Below are 18,906 nucleotides of genomic sequence, written 5' to 3' on the forward strand. Positions count from 1 at the left end.
GGTTGAATTGTCCTTTTCTTGTCTTCTTTCTGTTTATTGGAAAAAAAATTGAAATACAATTTTAAGACTGATCAAACCTGAACCATAACAGACTGATTCTTTCAATGAAAGACAGATAACTATGTTTTGCCTCCTGCAAGTTTTACAGTTTTCTTAATAATGTAGATCACTTTTTTTTAACCTATTTTTATTATAGTAGAGGATGAAAAGATTAGAGAAACTTAGAAAAACACGTCGCACTGTTGGGTGCAAATTGACACTGTGACTCTGTAAAACGTTCTGCAGTCCAAAGCACCACATTGAATAAGAAAAAACAGCTACAAAGTGACCACAATTGTAAGATAAAAGTCATGAAGGGGAATAGCAACAGTGACAAAAATTAAATTATTTAGATTTAAGGAACTGGAGTAAATAGTAGAAAATAAAAAAGAAAGATAAAAAACTGTAAAACCGTCACTCATATAATGAAATTGTTTTAACTTAAAGTAAAACCTCTACTCCTCTAAAATTAATAATAAAATTCATTCAGTGCTGGACATCAAATAATAAAGAATTTTGTACAAGTTTCTTAATTTTTTCTGGTTGTTTTTTACATTCTATTTAACCCAGCTTAAGTTAAAAATCCATTGAGTAGAGATGAACAAAAACAAAATTGGTAAAGGTAAGGAAAAAAGTTAAGGAAAAGTAAGAGAAAAATTGTATTTATTTGAATCTGAAAGTTATTATGTTGTGCTTGTTGGCTTAAATATGGTTTCAAACTGTAAAGAAACAGTTATGTCATCTTTAAAAATATAGATAGAAAGTAAATACAGAAACAAGTAAATTTTAAACAAATGCAAAGACTTAAAATGCATCAAATAATAAATGTAAGCATTAATTAAATCATAACATGAGAAATTCATACCTATATCTTAATTGGCTCCATTTATTAAGCTTTCTAGTAATTACATTATTATTTAATGTCATTACAATCATTATTTATTCGCTTTATCTTTTAATTGCATGTTGTGATATGTATTTATTTTTTGTGTATGCTTGCCTGTCTATTTTAATTTTTTAATTTTACTGAGCACTTTTTTTATGCATGCCAAAGGCTGACTGAAGGTGTTTTGTGCATGAAGGTGTTAGAAGGAAAAACCTTATTTGGAGCCGATTTTCCAAAACCAGCACGATCGAGGGAGACCGAGATGGACCATTTAGCAAATACTTGTGGAATAAATGATTGAATGCTTTAGTGCTGGGCTGCAGCAGAGAACTGCTACAGATGTGTGAGAATCAGAGAACATACTAGTATTTACATAATATTTTTGTCAGACCTCTGCAAATAACCACAGAACTGTTTACTTGTTGAGAAGTTGGTATTAATGTTTATATGCATTGAGTTTGGGATTATTTTAATTTTAGTCAAACATTCTCACATATGAATACCATGGGAGAATAATAACATTCATCTTTTCTTTTTCTAAGTAAATTAATCTTAAAGTTGACGGTATAACATATTTTAATAAAGGTTTAACACTGTACTCAAAAAACAACATGGACACTCAAATAAAGCTGCTAAATGCCTCAGCTCACCTAACTGATAACCTCCTGGTAGGTAGCCATCTTTGTTTTGACCTAGTAGCAAGTAGATTTTATACAATCCAACCAACCAATTGGCTTATGCTGTCCTCTTGAAGACCATCCCTCCTCATTTGCATAATTTGTCAGAAATGCACACAGAAATGTAAAAAAAAGACAGGCATAAATAAATGGCCCGAAAGAAATTAATGGAAAAAAAACACACAAAAAAAAACATAAATAAACATAAATAAATTACCCTTCATTCTGCTCAAATCTAGACATATGGATAGTGAAGTGCACAGTGTTCAATGCTGATATATGTGTGTGAGCTAGGTTGGTAGGTAAGTCATATGGATGCAAGAACATATTACAAGGCTGTGCAAGTTTTTAACAGAGTTTAAGTTAAGGATGCATAAGAAGACCAACATTTTAGGAAGATCAAAGGCATAACGTCATTCAGAATTATCAACATTTTCAGTTCCTTTGCAATTCTCTCACACAATGCCAATGTTAAGTTTTTTTTGTTTGTTTTTTTTACATGATGCTTATTACCAAGGACAGAAAACAGCTCAGTGTTGCATCACTAAAAGCAATTAAGCTTTTGTAAAATAATCTTGAAGACACTCTTTCAAACACTGGTATCCATATTTGTTTAGCAACCAAAACCTGACAAATAGGAGCAGAAAGTCAGCAAACATTGAATAGAATGAAGAAAAAAAATTGAAAAATGTTTTTTCATATGAATAAGCTTGATTGTATATATTTTGTTTAGTTTATTTTATATACCGGTACTTGTTTTTTTTTTTTTTTTTTTTGTAGTTTTCAACCCTTTTTAAGGAAGAATATTCTTAATATGTTAGATTATGTGCCCTAATTAAATACAAATTATTCCAAAGCATCAAATGTTGGTGGGTAGGAGTCCCAAATTATCAGCAGTTTGTCAAAAAAACAATGGCAACATCTTTGTGGTAATATTCAATCGATTAATGTTTTATATGAATTATGAACCAAAACGGCAATACTGCAGATGTTTACCACAAAAATACAGGCTACCATTGCTCATATCGTATTTGTTTCCTTTTTTTTAAATTTGCCTAACACAAAGCTCATAGCCGTTGCTTAATTGACAGAATGGATTATACATCTTAACAACGGCTGCAAAAGAGCGTTACAGTACATATGCACATTTTACCTCAGTTGATAAAGATAATTTCACTAGGCTTTTTTTTTGTTCATCCAAGTATGAATTTTTTAATGAAAACCTAATGTTCAGTGTTGCATTACTTTTGCAATTATACAATACAAAAAAATATTATAAAAAAAGAGCATGCAATACGTCATTCACAACATATTAGTAGATGTGAATGAGCCGTATGTTGAATGACCTAAACATTGAGGTTAAAAAGCCGCCTGCTTCATCCTGAGCATGTGTGCATATGCATACTCCAGAGGGCAAACTTTGAAGGACAGAACTTAATCACAGGAGTGTAAGCGTAGTTTCATTCTCCACCCATGAATTATTAAGTTGTATAATATTCTGTACGGTCAGTAATACTGAATGCCCAGATCTGCCATTTATTCAGTAGAAAAACCCTGTGCTATAATGAAACTGTTACTCCTTCTAGAAATTAACAGCACACTTTATGCATTTCAGATTGCTTGTGGCATTTCAAAACTCAGAAGATAAATGAAGTGGACAGTGATTTACCAGGCAACGCTGTCCCTATTCCGTACATACAAGATGCCATTTTCAGTGGTAATGAATAATTTGAACAGCTCATTGAAAGGGAACAGCAGATGGTTTAGAGCTCATTAGGCTCTTTGTGTTTACTTTAAGCTGAGGCAATGTTTGAAAAATGTGGCTTTAACCTTTTCTAAGTAGAGTCTTGGCAGGCTTTAATTGGTTTACTTTCTTGCCTTGATATTACACTATCCATTTAAGGCTAGATGGAAACCCATGTTTGTTAAATCAATGGTCATTTAAGTTTTGGAACATGTTTTTGGAGAAGTGGCTGTACCATGTTAGTTTAGAAAAAGAAATGACAAGAATGCCTCCGAGATATGGGTAGTGCTTTTCTCACACCTTCACCCTCTGCACAGATCATTGCAGGACATCTTCTGTAGCCGTTACACTGTGAAATCCTCTGATAATGCTTGAATTGCAGGCCTAACGCAAGGTCATGCAACAGACTCCGGGAGGTTGTTATTTTCATGAGTAAAGATCATTTGATGTCTGTATCAAAGAAAGCCGGCTAGCTGTTGGTTTTCAGGGGATTTCTTTTATTTTTATTTTACTAGAAGACCAAAAAAAAAACATAGAAATAATTTCTTTTTAGTATATTTTTCAAAGGGGCCAATTCAAATGGAAATGGAAGCAGGTGTGGGAGCAATTCAAGGAATTCATACATGTATTGCGGTTCACTAAAATATTTGCAAGTGTCTTATATTTAGAGTTTGTTGTTGTGTTCAGAAACACTTTTTGTTATATTGATGAAATGGTCCTCCCATCCTGGATGTAGTCAATACCTTATGTATTCAAAACAAAAGGAAAGAAAAAAGCTGCAGGCCTGTTAAAGCTCTGAACAGTCATAGTCTACTTACAGGTGAATGAGAAATGAGGTGGTTAGGTTGAAGTCCAAAATATATTTTGCCTGGTTTGCCGAATTCTGCTGTACTGTAAGATGCGTGTCACTACCTGATCCGTACCGCTAGCAAGCTTCATACCATCAGCTCATTTTTGCATGCGTAACCTGGTATACTTCCGGGCCGCCATCAATTTACTTAGTAAAAAAGACCTAAATTATGCCCCCCCCCAAAAAAAAATAAATAAAAATATAGTAAGCATAGTAAGATATAATGCCTTAAAGGTTAATAATGTATTTTCTGAAGAAATACAGTAAATGACTTAAAATCCTTTTTGTTTTATTACTCGTCCGTACCCTTTCTGTACAGGAAATGGAATCTTCCGGTACTTTCGGGACTTAACTTTTTTGACTTTGGATTTAAACATAAATCTAGTCTTTTTGAGTTTTATTTTTTCCTTTCATGTTAACCTTATTTTATATAGTGTGTAAGCTAAAGAAAGAAACAATTAAAATGCAGATAAACATGGTTTAATCATAATTTGCTGGACTACACTGAGCATGTCCAATGATGCCAGTCAAGCAGTTCAACGAAGAAAATTTAACAAGCATTAAATTGTCTAAGAAAAGTCATAAAACATTTTTTGAAGATGTGTATTTGCATTCTTTAGTGATTTAGGGATAAAAATAAGTACTTTAATTACATTATTTTTGACAACCTGGACTAATATCTGCTTTCACATGCACAAATGACCTGTGTTCTGATGAAGCTGATGTTATGGATCGAGCTTCCGGTACGTATCGGGTAGTGACCATGCGAGTTAGAGTTTTTGGGGGAGAACGCTTTGAACCAAGGGGGGAAGGGGGGTGCTATTTTCAAATCTTGCTATCTTTTCAACATTACCAACAATAGCTTTAAGAGCTCTAACATAGTGATGTTTTTTTACTTTATTTTGTAAATAAAGGTTTTACTACATCACTGATTCGATAAAAAAATATATTTATTTCATTCCCCTTATTGGAATTTTGCTCCCTTCCTTTTTAATGAATATTATTTGTTTCACAAAACTTTATAACCAGATTTTTTTCTTTCCAATTTTTTATCTTTGCTTATGTTATTGCATCAGTTGTTACCAACATCTGCACATTGTGTATACAATGCTCATCTTTCTCATTGTGCTTATTATGTTGTAACACATTAACAAACATATTTGAGCAAAGGATGAAGATGTTTGTATTTTCTCTTATGCTCCCATCCTACTAAATAAATAATCAAAATCTTACCCAGATCCATGCTTTAAGGCTTTTGGAGGTAGGAGAAAAATAGCCATGTAATAAATGACATCCTTTCTATTTAGGAAAGGGTCCTCTTTGATGTCTACAGTGTGAAAAACTCAAATTGAGTCCCCCCCCCCCCCCCCCCCCCCCCTTTTAGGTTAAAGCATCAGAAAACTAAAGCATAATTAGAACAGCTGAAGTTCACAATTCTCCCCTGCACTGTTCAGGAGTACTAATGTACTTCATACTCGATTGCCCTTCTCCAGTGTCTATTGTAGGCTTGTTAGATTATTATTCTTTGCAGGGTTTTTTTTGTGTATGTTGTATTTTTGTTTTCACTTCGGAAAGAATAAAATATGAAGCACAGCAGGCAGCCCTTTCTGGAAAATAAATCAAACATCAGCCAAACGCAATCTTTGCATTCAGTATTCTTTCAGAATTCCAAATGTGGTTATAAAATCAATTTCTTAATGGATTACGAAATGGAAACAGCCAATCATGTTCTCCCAAATCTCATTACCCCTACTAAAAAATTATAAATTCTGTCCAAATCTTTCTTATGCTTGTTTTTCTTTCCTCTATGTGTACATTCATGATTGCACTTGCATGCCAACATACTAAGGAATATTGCACATCTGTATAGAATGGGGTTAAATGTGAGATTGCAGAGTGTAAACCCAAACTTGCAACCACATACACGTTGAATTTGTGTCTCTCACTCTCACAAATACACACATATCCTCTTTAAAGGCCCTAATCCCCTTTGTGAATCTGTCAGCCTTGTTGTTACAAATACAATAGGATTATTCACGTGTGTGTGTGTACATGGTGTGTATATATCAAAGACAGTGGCTGACTGTGGGAGTGTGATTGGTTTGTTTATGTGTGTATGCTTCCATCATAAGCAGGACTCTGTGAAAGAAGGGGGAAGAGAGGGAGAGAAGGAGTCACACTACAGGAATGCTCCAACTCTAAGCCTGTTTTCTCTCCAAAGCAATTTGTTCTCTATTCTTAGGCTTTGTATGTGCTTGTTTCGCTGTGTGTGAATGTGTTAGGGCAGACTGTGATTGGTTGAGTCTGCAGGTCTCATAAAGACGATGTCACGATGGAAATTAATGCAATACATCACAAACATGCACACCAGCTCAGAGGCACGTACAGGGTACATATTCTAAAGTGAAACACACATAGAGCACAAAGCCTTATTCCCGCCATGAGCCACTCCTGTAGATAATACTAAAAGCAGAAGTGGAACAGAGGACAAGAAAGGGAAAGGAAACAAGGGACAATAGAAATAGTATGTTTAGGAACCATTCAACTATCAATCAGAGTAATGGAGATATAGCTGAACTTTCATAGATATTACTTACAGGAACATTGATATCAGCGGGTGGTGGTGTAGTCAAGACAACAATTAAAAGATCTTTTTCCTTCTAATCCTACAACATCCTCTCCGATTTAACATTTTTTAAGGTCTATATGTAGCTCCACTAGTATCTAGTAATGGCGACTAGATTAATATGACACTTCTTGTTAAGCTAATGGATGTAAAATACCTACTTATAACAATATAGAGTTGTAATTGAGCTCAGTTTTCCTTTTTTAGTATCATAGCATCAGCCACTATTCTGACCATGCACAGTAGTTAAAATGATTATCACATTCTATTGATGTGAAATTACCAAGAAATCCATACATTATTAAAAATGTATTTGCAGCTGAAATGTTTAAGCTCTTTAGCAGTTATTTCCAAAGGTGTGTGGAGGATCTAGATGACTTTACATAACAAATTAAAAAGTCATGTATCTCTATGTGCTCAGAAATGGTTCCTTTTTCAAAATGGTAATTTAATTCACTCCGATGTTAATGCATTTTCATTAATCTGTGTCATTGCAGAAATAGACAAAGAGAGTTGCGGTGACCCTGGAACCCCTCTCTATGGAGTAAGAGAAGGTGACAGCTTCTCAAACGGGGGAATCCTGAGGTTCGAGTGCCAGTTCGGCTTCGAGCTGATTGGAGAAAAAACTATCTCCTGCCAAGACAACAACCAGTGGTCTGCGAACATACCCATATGTATATGTAAGGATTAAAATTGGATGGAAATAATTCATGACATCTGAGCTGGCATGTTCTTATAGCTTTCTCGCTGACCTGTCACCATGGCGACAGGACAGATATTAGTATGGCCTAGGGCAGATGATGACCGATGACGCTGAGAAGATGAATATTTAACAGAAATTATGTGTGTGTGTGTGTGTGTGCATTTCTCTCTTCCTCCTATAGTCCCCTGCATGTCCAACTTCACAGCTCCCTCAGGAACCGTCCTCTCTCCAGATTACCCAGAAGGCTATGGGAACAACATGAATTGTGTCTGGCTCATCCAGTCTGATCCAGGCTCGAGAATCCACTTAGCATTTAATGACTTTGACCTTGAGGCACCATACGATTCTCTAACTGTGAAAGATGGTGAGACAAATGATGCGCCTGTCATCGGGAGGTTTTCTGGAGCCGAGAGTCCGTCCCACCTGACGTCTAACACCAACACGCTGAGACTTGAGTTTCAGGCTGATCACTCCATGTCTGGGAGAGGATTTAATATCACTTACAGCAGTATGTATCAGTTCTTAAGCCTCTGGTTCTTTCAGTTTTAGTAGAGAAGCTAAAGTCTAATGGCTAATATAAAGTATTAATTAAAAAAAATAAAAAAGAGTATAGGCACTTCCCATTCTAAAGAAATGGTCATTGTTACATGTCATATTGGAAAGAGTAAAAGAAAACAAAATCTATTTTCTGAGGCTTCTGCAAACACTGGTGAGAAATATTATTCACTATGAGTATAAATGGTCATATATTACCAGAATATATAGATCAAGGCTTTTTAAGTTAATTAAATGAGTAAAGACAATGTTTGACTTCAGTTTATTGCGGCCGCAGAACCAATCGGTAGAGATAACATTAGGAAAAAAAGGAATTAAAATAAAGAGGGTTGAAGCCATCCCGTTTTACAGGAATATTTAGTATGGATTTTTTAACAAATCAAAATAAGAGAATTAAAAATAAAGACAATAAAATGGTTTCATGATATATATGTATATATATATATATATATATATATATATATATATATATATATATAGATATAGATATAGATATAGATAGATAGATAGATAGATAGATAGATAGATAGATAGATAGATAGATAGATAGATAGATATTTTCTCCCTTTTTATTTTCTTTTATTTGAACATAAGACAATAATTTAAGACAAAAAATTTAGAAATGAAAGGAAAAAAAAGGATATATATATACATATCCATATATATATGTATATGCTTGTATAACTTGTAATTTGATTCTTTTTTTTGTGATGTATACAGCTTTTGGCCACAATGAATGTCCAGACCCTGGAATTCCAATCAACGCTCGGCGCTTTGGAGATAACTTCCAGCTTGGCAGCTCCATCTCTGTTGTGTGTGAAGATGGTTTTATTAAAACGCAGGGAACTGAGACCATCTCTTGTCAGCTAGAACGGGGAAAAGTCATGTGGAGTGGGCCAATTCCTAAATGTGAAGGTAAACATTGACAAGACAAGAATTCTAGTTAAGCTATAGTGTAGGGACCATTATATCATCCAATATATCCGCAAACATTACTACCATAGCAAAGATGTATAAAACAGATTAAGGTACTGCAAAATGTCCGTACTCCTTGAGCTTTTTTAATATTAGACGCATTGAAATTTAGGAGACTATATGTAAAATTTTGGAAGAAGATGGCACATAAATCTTTTTTTCTAACATTGGTATGCATGTTTGTTGGGTCCTCTGACTCAGTACAATATACAGTCAACTTTTTTTTTTTTTTTTAGTGCCAAAAGGCTTTGGGATCTTTATCTGCTTTAAATATCTAGAGAGCATCAGTTCGTTTAAACTTTGTCTGAATGGATGAGGTGCATTATTAAAAATATATTTTTATTTTGAAATCCTGTATCAGAGTCCGATTTTCTTTAGTGTAAGTGTTCCTTTTTTAGGGCTTTAGGACCAAATTTTGTGGGGCATAATACAAAACATTATGATGCTACCCTCTCACTTTAGCGTTTATAGTGATATTTTTTAACGTTCTTTGTCTGCCATACAGATCATCCACCTCTATAAGTGCCTTTCCAGTTCCATCTGACCAGTGCACTTGCTTCCACATGCATATGTCACCTACCGCAAAGTGCAAATGAGACATTTTATATCTTTCTTTGAACAGTGGTTTTTTTTTCTTGCCTCTTTTCTACAAATGCCAGATTCGTGGAGTGCACAACTAATATTTGTCCTCTAGTCCTCTTTTTGTGCAATGAATCTCAGCATCATCCATAGTTTCTGTGATTGTTACCATTGGCTTTATCATTGGTGCTGTCCTTACTCCACCTACTGAACAACTTAATTTATAAGGAATAAACTTGCCTGTGACGGACTCCATGTATGAATTTACTGCCTAACCATTAAAGGATCTAAACATTAAGAGGCAATAATTTGTAAAGACGGGTGACCACATGACTAATTGTATGGAGATCGTCTATGAGGTCCCCCAGGGGACAGTATTTGGTCCTTAACTGTTTATATATATATATATATATATATATATATATATATATATATATATATATATATATATATATATATACGTATAAGCCTGTTTGAAAAGCAATATCCTTTCATCACACATCTTTATGTAGATGGATTGTTTTTTTTTATTTATCTATACAAACTTTATGTAAAAATACAAAAGCCGTGCTTCTCATTAAACTGTAAACATGCCTTGATGTTACTGTGAAACATGATCAGAAAGTTGTTTGGTCCTTATACTTTGCACCAACCTTTTTTAAAGATGAAGTAAAGTTGCGATTAATTTGCCTGCCTTTCATCCATTGGTGGGGATAATTCACTCGCCTAAGTTGGATGCAAATCTTGCAGAATATGCATGTTGCTACTTCTCATACATTACTCATCAGACTGTACTGACCTGTAGACCCAGATTATGTTTTAGTGTTCTCCATTTTTGGTCTCAAACATTCCTCCTCATCTCCTCCAGCTCCATGTGGCGGGCACTACTCCGCTCCAAGTGGAGTCATTCTGTCTCCTGGGTGGCCTGGTTACTACAAAGACTCCCTCAGCTGTGAGTGGGTGATCGAAGCTGAACCAGGACGGTCCATCAAGGTCACATTTGACAGGTAGGCAGCAAATGGTTTTGCAATATTATTAAAACCCTCAGACCCTCTACATTTGACAGCTATATGTTAACAAGAGGTCTCTGTGGTTAAGAAGGAATTTAATTTAGTTTTAAGGTTACAAATCACAAGATTAAGAGTACTCCTTGCCTTTTTGGTGCAGATCTCTTAGTTATAATTGTTTGTAGATTTCTAAATTTTTTTTCATACGAATTTCTAACTTTACAAAATTAGACAATATCTTAGTTTTTTATTTTGATTTTTGGGCTTAATAATGGAAAATTACTTTTCTTTACTAAAACTATATAACATCAGAAGATATTCAAGTGTTGCATTATAAATATGTAAAGAATGCCAGAATATCTTTGCTAAATGTGATTCATCATGGTCACAAACCTTTTATAAATTTGTCAAACTGGGAGCATAAAATTATCTCTTTAATGAATATCCGTTTCTTTTTATATTTTCCACACCTTTAATAGGTGGATATGACAACGAAAATACTTGTAAGGTTTTTAATAAAGTAATAATGAAGCTTTATTGTATAATTTATTATTATTCTCTCACAGGTTCCAAACAGAGTTGGGTTACGACTTCCTTGAGATCCACGATGGGCCAAACCTCATATCACCTCTGGTTGGCTCCTTTAATGGCACCCAGGTGCCTCAGTTCCTATTTAGCAGCAGCAACTTCCTTTATCTCCTTTTTACCACTGACAACAGCCGCTCCAACGTTGGCTTCAAAATACTCTATGAGAGTAAGTTGGAGACAAATATATTCTGTGGTTATGAGCTGACTAAAAGTGAAATGTTTGCAAATTCTTGTGAAAAATGTGTATTGTTGAATATTTAACATATAGTATGGGCCTTTTGTGAACAGTAAAATAAGTATAATTCACATTAGGTAGGTAATTAGGTAAGTTGATTCTTATTTTTGTATTTTTTATTCAGGTGTTACAGTGGACAGTTATTCATGCCTGGATCCTGGTATTCCTGTTAATGGTATTCGTTATGGGCAAGATTTTTCCATTGGATCCACGGTTTCATTTGGCTGTGATTCAGGCTACAGACTCAGCCATGAGGAGCCACTGGTGTGTGAGAAAAACCACTGGTGGAGCCACGCCTTACCGACATGTGATGGTAACTCCTTCCACAACATTTCTTATTTGGCACATACAGTTCACACAAGGTAATAACATGCATGAATTAAAATGCAACATAATTCTTTTCTCAGTCTCATAATAAATCAGACTAACCCCCAGATTCCACATCCTCCATTGCCGCTCCGTGGTGCTCACATACAGTACGCCCTGTGGAGCACTTGCAATGTCATGTTAATCAATGAGAAATGTTCCACATCCACAACTACTCCTCAGAACGTCACTGTCCACGTACACCTTCTCCATCCTTCACCTGCAATATACAGAGTCAAGCTATTTTTTGCTCCCCTTTGGTCTGTTGGTAGCCAGCCAGGTCAAGATCCACAACATTAATTGTACCAAACAGGAAAAAGAACATTGAAAAGATCTGATTTGTCAAATTAAGGTACGGTAACGACAGATCGGTAACAAAAAATGAAAGCATACTTTTATTTATTCCCAAAGAAGAATTGAATGCAAACTATTGGTACTTCAACATACAAGAAAGCAGATTTGTCATCTCGATCAAAATATTTATTTAATGCTGAAAGGCTTAAAAGTTTCATCAAATCCAGTCACAACTTCAAAAGAAAGTATTTGGGCATGCAGGTGGAGTAGTGGTTAGCACACACGACCCATGTACGGAGGCCTTATTCGCTTGACGCGGGCGAGCTGGGTTCGGCCTATGGTCCTTTCCTGCAAGTCTCTCCCCCTCTCTCATACCCCCTGTCCTGTCAGCCTACTTTCAAAAAAAAAAATGAGCCACTACTGCTGTGAAAACTCAAAATAAATAAATGCTCACCTCAAGCTCCAAGAAACTCAGAGTGGAGCAAGATGGGAGGAGCCGCGTAGGCTGTAGGCATTCGTTTGCACCGGCGGTCTGGAACGAAGCGTAGGTGGGCGCTGATGGATGATGTGGGATTTTGGGATAAACTTCCCCGTTTTAAATCAAAATCACCTAAATTGTTTGAATTTATTAAAAAATTGTAGAAAAAAATATGTTTGTAGGGTGTAAAATTAGCCTCCAACTAAACAAAGTTTTCTTTTAAATGAATGAAAGGTATTCACAGAGTCACACTGAATGTATCATGCATTTAAACTGGGTTAGAGCTCATCTGCTCAACTAAACTGTTTCTTTTTTCGGAAAGAAAAACCTTCAGAGCTAGTTTACCATCACCTTCTCTAACATAGAGGATGTTTATGGATCAATGCTTCCGTATTATTTTGAGAACGTCTTGTGGGTGGGAAAGCAACTCAGATTGACTGTGGTTCTGCTTGAAGTTTTTTACTGTTAAGAGGGATTTTTGTTCTCTCCATGTTGCTGTATGCATATGTGGTGTGGGAGATTTCTACAATGTCATTGAGAAGCAAAAGTGTACTGTGTCTACATGCTCATCCATCGGAAAGGAATCAAGCAAAGTCAGCCACCGAAAGCAAGTTAAAAAAGAAAAAAAACAGACTTATAGATAAGCTAACTTCTTAAGATACTCAGTTGGACTAGATTCATTTGTATTACAGTAGATTAGAGCTGAAAATAGCTGCACATCGTACTTTTAGGTGTTTTTTTATTATTATTGGTTAGACAAAGCATTTGATTTGTTTTAAATGAGAATTATGTGCTTGTTTCTCTAAGATTAGTTTATCAAATAACTAAATACATTGACAGATATGATTGTAAAGTTTTTTGTAATTTGATTGGTTTGAGTACTTTGCTAGGCACAGTTTATATGCAAGTTTTGACAATTGGAGTTTTTCAATGCAACTGTTACAGTATCTGCCAATACTGTACCTACTGACTTTTGGCAAGGGTGAATTGTTTAGCTACCCTCGTCTGTCGAGTTGACTTAAAAGGCTTTAAAATCAGAGACCATGGCTCTTCTTTGCTTTCCAGTAAAGCTGTCAAGCAAGTGTATCTCTGAAGTATAGTTGTCACGAAACCAGATAAAATATATCCCAGCACTACAAGTTTTAGTTGTTGGTCTTGCTAGCACTGGGTTGTCAAGGTAACAATATATATTGAAATAGTAGTTACTAGGCCAATTAAAGCCATTTTTGTGGAGGATCAGATAAGAAGGAACCTATCTAGGTTTTATTATGTTGGCCAAACAGGACCAGCAAAGGGAGTAGAAATATATGATTCAAAGGCTTCATTTAAGGAGAAAGCTAGGGGCATTTTTTTTTTTTAGAAAGAAGACTAATTTCCTTGTTTTTCTCCTCTGAACACTGCTGTATCATGATTACAGTTTTATGCTATACTGCTCTGCTAAGGCTCATGCAACTCGTAGGTGTCCTGCTGTCAGCCACCTGCCTTTCAAGACTAATCGAACACCATAGATAAAACACAAGGCGCAGGCAGTGAAACAGTATTATGTGCCTTGACATCAGTGCATGACTGCTTTCCTAAGGCACAGAAAAACTCAAAATGGACCTGTTGATACAGAATTTCATTTAATCTAGAAACTTTTCTGATTAGATTTGTTGGCAAAAAAAAATAAGATAAATTATCGGCTTGAAACTTTAGTTTTCTGCTATAACGAATATAAAGAACTAAAGAAATAGTAAATATTTAAAAGAAAATCTGTGGGCTTTCAGGCAACCTTCCTATTTGAGGCACATTTGCTTTAAATTTTACAGATGCAATAATTTAAATAAAATATTAGACATCTTTGTGCACATTACCATTAATATGCACTTTAAACATGCCTGTGCACTTTAAACATGCATGTGCACACTTGGCTCTGTTATAAATGTGCACCCTGTCACCTCCTGTCTTGTGAGAGCCAAGAACACAGGGAGGTTTGAGGTAAGGTTGACGAGACCCGTTGTTGGCTGTCACCTCTTCTTTCTTCTCTCTCAAATCAGAAGCGTGAGTTGGGGAGGCACACAAGAAGGGGAGGAGAGAAACCTGTCTTTCTCCTTGCCTGTCTTTCTCACTTCAAATCACAGTGGTGCAGGAGAGGTGGGAGGAAAAGACGGATGTGCCACTGCAGCATTACTTTAGTGGCAGCCTGCATACTATGGCTCAGTGGCTCATTCATTTCTGAAGCACTCTACCATTCCTGGTTGCAAGAGTGTGTTCTGTTCTCTGAGGAGAAGATTTAAGCACAATAACTGTAATACTGGAAAAATATTAAATATGAAGTGTTTTGCAAAAGTATCCATACCTTAATTCAACTTAAAACTTTAAATATTCAAATATTTATAATACAGATCAAAGAAGATGATTACCATCTTAAAAATGGAAATAATTCTTCAACCACATCCACATCTATCCCAGATAAGTTAAAAATCAGGTGCTTCCACTAGCTACTGTATGGGCAAAGTCTGATTTTTGGAAACAAGTTGAATAAATGTCAAACCTTACTAAAACAGAATATTGTAAAGGCAGTTTTATGCATTTGTTTTAAGGTAGTCATTTGGACTGGCTGCAAGATCATATCCCTGAAAAATCTAGCAAAAAACTGAACAAAAGACGGTGTCATCCAGGACATTTTATTGTGAAGTTTTAGCCCTACACCTTTTAATATTGAACTGTTAGCATTAAGCTATCCACTCAGGTTAATCAGTGTTGCTTTAGTAGCAGTTTATACTGACACTGAGTGTGACATCATAAACTCATCTTCTGCTAAGCTACAGACTGTCAGGATGTGTAAAGTTTGTAGCTGGACCCAAAATGCAGAGCCTGAGGCAGAGATGAGTTCTTGCAGATTTATTGCAGGGAAAATATGTCCAAAATTAAACAGCCAAGGAACACGAGAACTAGAACAGGGTTAACAGGGGGTGACAGGAACTGATGAATACATGACATAATGGCAACAATCCAGTAAAGACAAACTGAAGTGGAGGGGTATACATACAGTGAGGAGGAGACTAACAGGACAAAGATTGGGGTAATGGTCTGAGTGGGAACAGGTGTGCAGAAAATGAGCAGAAAAACCAATGGGAAGGAAGGCGACACTAGGGGGCAATGAAGCTTAACTGGGAAATATAACCTAAAGCTAACTTTAAACAATGAATGACAAAATACAACCACAGCAAAGACTAAGGAATGCTAAAGAGGAGATAACTGAAAAATCACCAAAAAAAAACAGTAAAAAGCAGAATAACATAAATCGAAGCCTAACTGAAAACCCAAAGTGAAAACTAAACAGAACCAGAAATCCTAGAGTGGCAGATCACAGACACAACACCCAATGTGTTTTTGGAAACATCAGGGGTCTCATTATAAAACATTGTATGGAATCCATGCCTAAAGTGTACATAATCCAAGCCCCCAAAAATGAAGAGTGCAAAAAGATCTTGATTTGTTAAAACACCTGCATGCACAAACCAAGAAATGTTTCTTCAAAAATTATATATCCAGGGCTCCACCTCATCTTTAGCTCTTTAATTGCCCACATTCAACTATAAAAGGTCCATGCAATGCAATGCATGAATGTCATTGAGTATTTAAATGAGCTGATCAGTGTTATTTAATGGTAACCAATGGCAACTACATCTAAAAGAGCTGAAAAAAGCAAAGGTTGAACGAGGTTGGCTATTTAAGAGGAGGAGAAGTCAGATGAATATGTTTGGTAACCATTGTAAATTAAATATTAACAACACATTTAGGGTCTCACATTTAGGGTCTGATATGGGTGGATTATATTAACAAGGATATCCAAGCAGCATTGGGCTGTGATATCTCAGATTATGAATAGATTCACAGAAGTATTTTGTTCCTAAAAGCGACTTTGTTGGTTATTGTTCAGTATGGTTAACACCAGTTTGCGGTGATGAGAGCCGACAAGCAAAAAGCGGTTCACAGCTGTTATTAATAAAAAGGGGATTTATGCACATTTACCTCCTCCTGTTAAACACCTGTGGGTCTGAGAGCAATGCGCTATGGAGTCTTATCAGTTCATATCCCGTCATCTTTCTGTCTCAGGGATTTCTTGACACAGGTTGAGGATTTGTGTCAAAATTACAACCTAAATTACAACGAAACAAATGATATAGTTGTTGAGCACATGATATGAAATGGAAGTAACAAGGGAACAGGGTAATAAGCTACATTTCATCTACAAAATGGCCATGAATGTTTAAATATGTTATCAGAGAGACACCACAACAAAAATAAACTCATACAAAACAACAGACTCCAACTACCCAGGAAAACTATTTTGTTCATTTGCATCAGAATTGGAATGTGCCTATGAAGATGAGCCTTCAGGTGCAGATTGCTCTTATGAGATGACAGAGATGACTAAGACTAAGGCTACTTTCACACAGGTTCTATCACCAGTGATATTAAGGAAGTACTAAACAAAAAACCTTACGGACTGAGATGGAATTATTGAGGAGTAAAGAAAAAAAAAAGCGCTGAATGTTGGAAACTGTAAATCATATAGCAGTCTTATGTTGACATTTGATCACCATGTTTTAATTTTATCACTGCTACTTGCATTTGATCTCTGCTGCAATTTAAAAATGGAAATATCTTGAGAGCTTTACTGAATTAAATTTATTTTTGCATACACTGTGTGTACAAAATGACAATAAAATCTGTCCAAGTCTATACAGAAGTTTCATGAAGTTAGAATAAGAAAAGAGGCAAAAAGTCAGGAGCAGAATAATATCAGGGATATGTGTCAAAAGCAATATAATGAATAGCACATTTAGGGCCTAAAATATTCAAAGATTCCAAATAAGACGTGTTCAATTGCAGGTATTTTTGTATGTGCAATAACTAGCTGTTATTGCACTACCCCCCAAAGCTCTTTTGATTTTCTATTTCTTTATAAACATGCCGCACTATTCGATTGGATAACTAAGATGGGGGTTTAAACAGTTAAACATGGTTTAACTGTATAAAGATTGTTTGCCAGCCCATATATATTTATTAAAATTATTCTGCTATTGTTAATTTTGATGGTCTAAATAAGTTTTTCTGCGCACAGAACATCTCTTTATCCCTTTGTGATAACAGTTACTGCATATATTTGTGTCGGTTTACACCTGACTTCAGCAGTATTAAAAAGGACGCAAAAACTACTGCGGCTGTTGAGTTTATGATGTGGGAAATGGCTTTCTACTAGTAAATGTTAACATTGCATCTCCATGAGGTTTGCGCAGTTTGGTCACTAAATGTGATCTGCATCTAAATGAAGGCAAACACGTAATAGATGGTTTATGCATGCTGTATACTGAATTGCAACTGCACATCCTTTTTCACCCTCTTTAAAGATCTACTCTGCATATAAAAAAGACATTTTCACCTGTTTTACGATACACAAACCTTCTAAAGATCATGCCTTTAATGCCCCTAAAGCTATCCTTATTGCCTGTTTTAGATTTAATGAAGAGAAAATTCTCTTGAAGCCCTGTAAATAGAGCTCCAAATGTGAAGCCATGCTAAACTGTGAAGTTAATGGTTTGGTGAGCATTTTGAATAAATCATTTTAATGAACTCTTTCTAATGATTAAGTTCACTCAAAATAACCACCATTCCCTTTACTATTGTAGCTTTGTTAGAAAAAACAGACCAATGTTGATTGTTTCTAAATGTACGAATCAGATTAAGAGTTTCTAAAGTATTGAGTATTACAATTATTGTGGGGGCGGCACAGTGGCAATTTGTAGAACTGTCGGCTTGCAACAAGAGGGTTCTGAGTTTGATCCGGGGGTCTTTCTGAACTTAATTTGCTTGTTCTCCCCATATATGCATGGGTTCTTTCCAGGTTTTCCCACAGTCCAAAAACATGACTGATAGCTTAATTGGTAGGGCTGGGTAAAAAATCGATTTAAAATCGATTCCTTTACATTTTTGCAAAATCGATGTCTAGGGAATGAGATCGATTAGTTTTATAATGACGTGCGTGACGTTCACATTCTAATGAGCAGGAAAGATGCACTCAAAATACTTCAAGCCAGATAGCTGCAAATATAGCTAATAGGTTGATTGAAGACATTATTAAATGGAGTCTGACCAGAAAACACCCTGTAGCTGTTACAGACAACGCTGCACATATGGTTTGTGCAGTGGAGATAATGCAGCTAATGCATGTCTGCTGTGTTCCCGCTGTGTCACGTCTGTTTGCTCGACTGAGGCTTTTTCACTTTTCACAAGCAAGTTTGCACTTTTAAGACAG

The 18,906-nt window shown here is 35.6% G+C and overlaps 1 protein-coding gene across 1 annotated transcript in view; it reads left to right on the plus strand.

The window, feature by feature from the left end:
• csmd3b (CUB and Sushi multiple domains 3b) overlaps positions 1–18,906 on the plus strand; it is a 536,357-nt gene that overhangs the window by 394,246 nt on the left and 123,205 nt on the right. The window contains exons 13-18 of the mRNA XM_038288005.1: positions 7,320–7,502; positions 7,707–8,033; positions 8,801–8,995; positions 10,503–10,641; positions 11,208–11,395; positions 11,589–11,777. Of these exons, the coding sequence (XP_038143933.1) occupies positions 7,320–7,502; positions 7,707–8,033; positions 8,801–8,995; positions 10,503–10,641; positions 11,208–11,395; positions 11,589–11,777 (1,221 nt within the window). The remainder of the gene's footprint in view (positions 1–7,319; positions 7,503–7,706; positions 8,034–8,800; positions 8,996–10,502; positions 10,642–11,207; positions 11,396–11,588; positions 11,778–18,906) is intronic.

This window comes from Cyprinodon tularosa, unplaced genomic scaffold (genome assembly GCF_016077235.1).
Source record: "Cyprinodon tularosa strain WSP-4 unplaced genomic scaffold, ASM1607723v1 ctg247, whole genome shotgun sequence".
Taxonomy (NCBI): domain Eukaryota; kingdom Metazoa; phylum Chordata; class Actinopteri; order Cyprinodontiformes; family Cyprinodontidae; genus Cyprinodon; species Cyprinodon tularosa.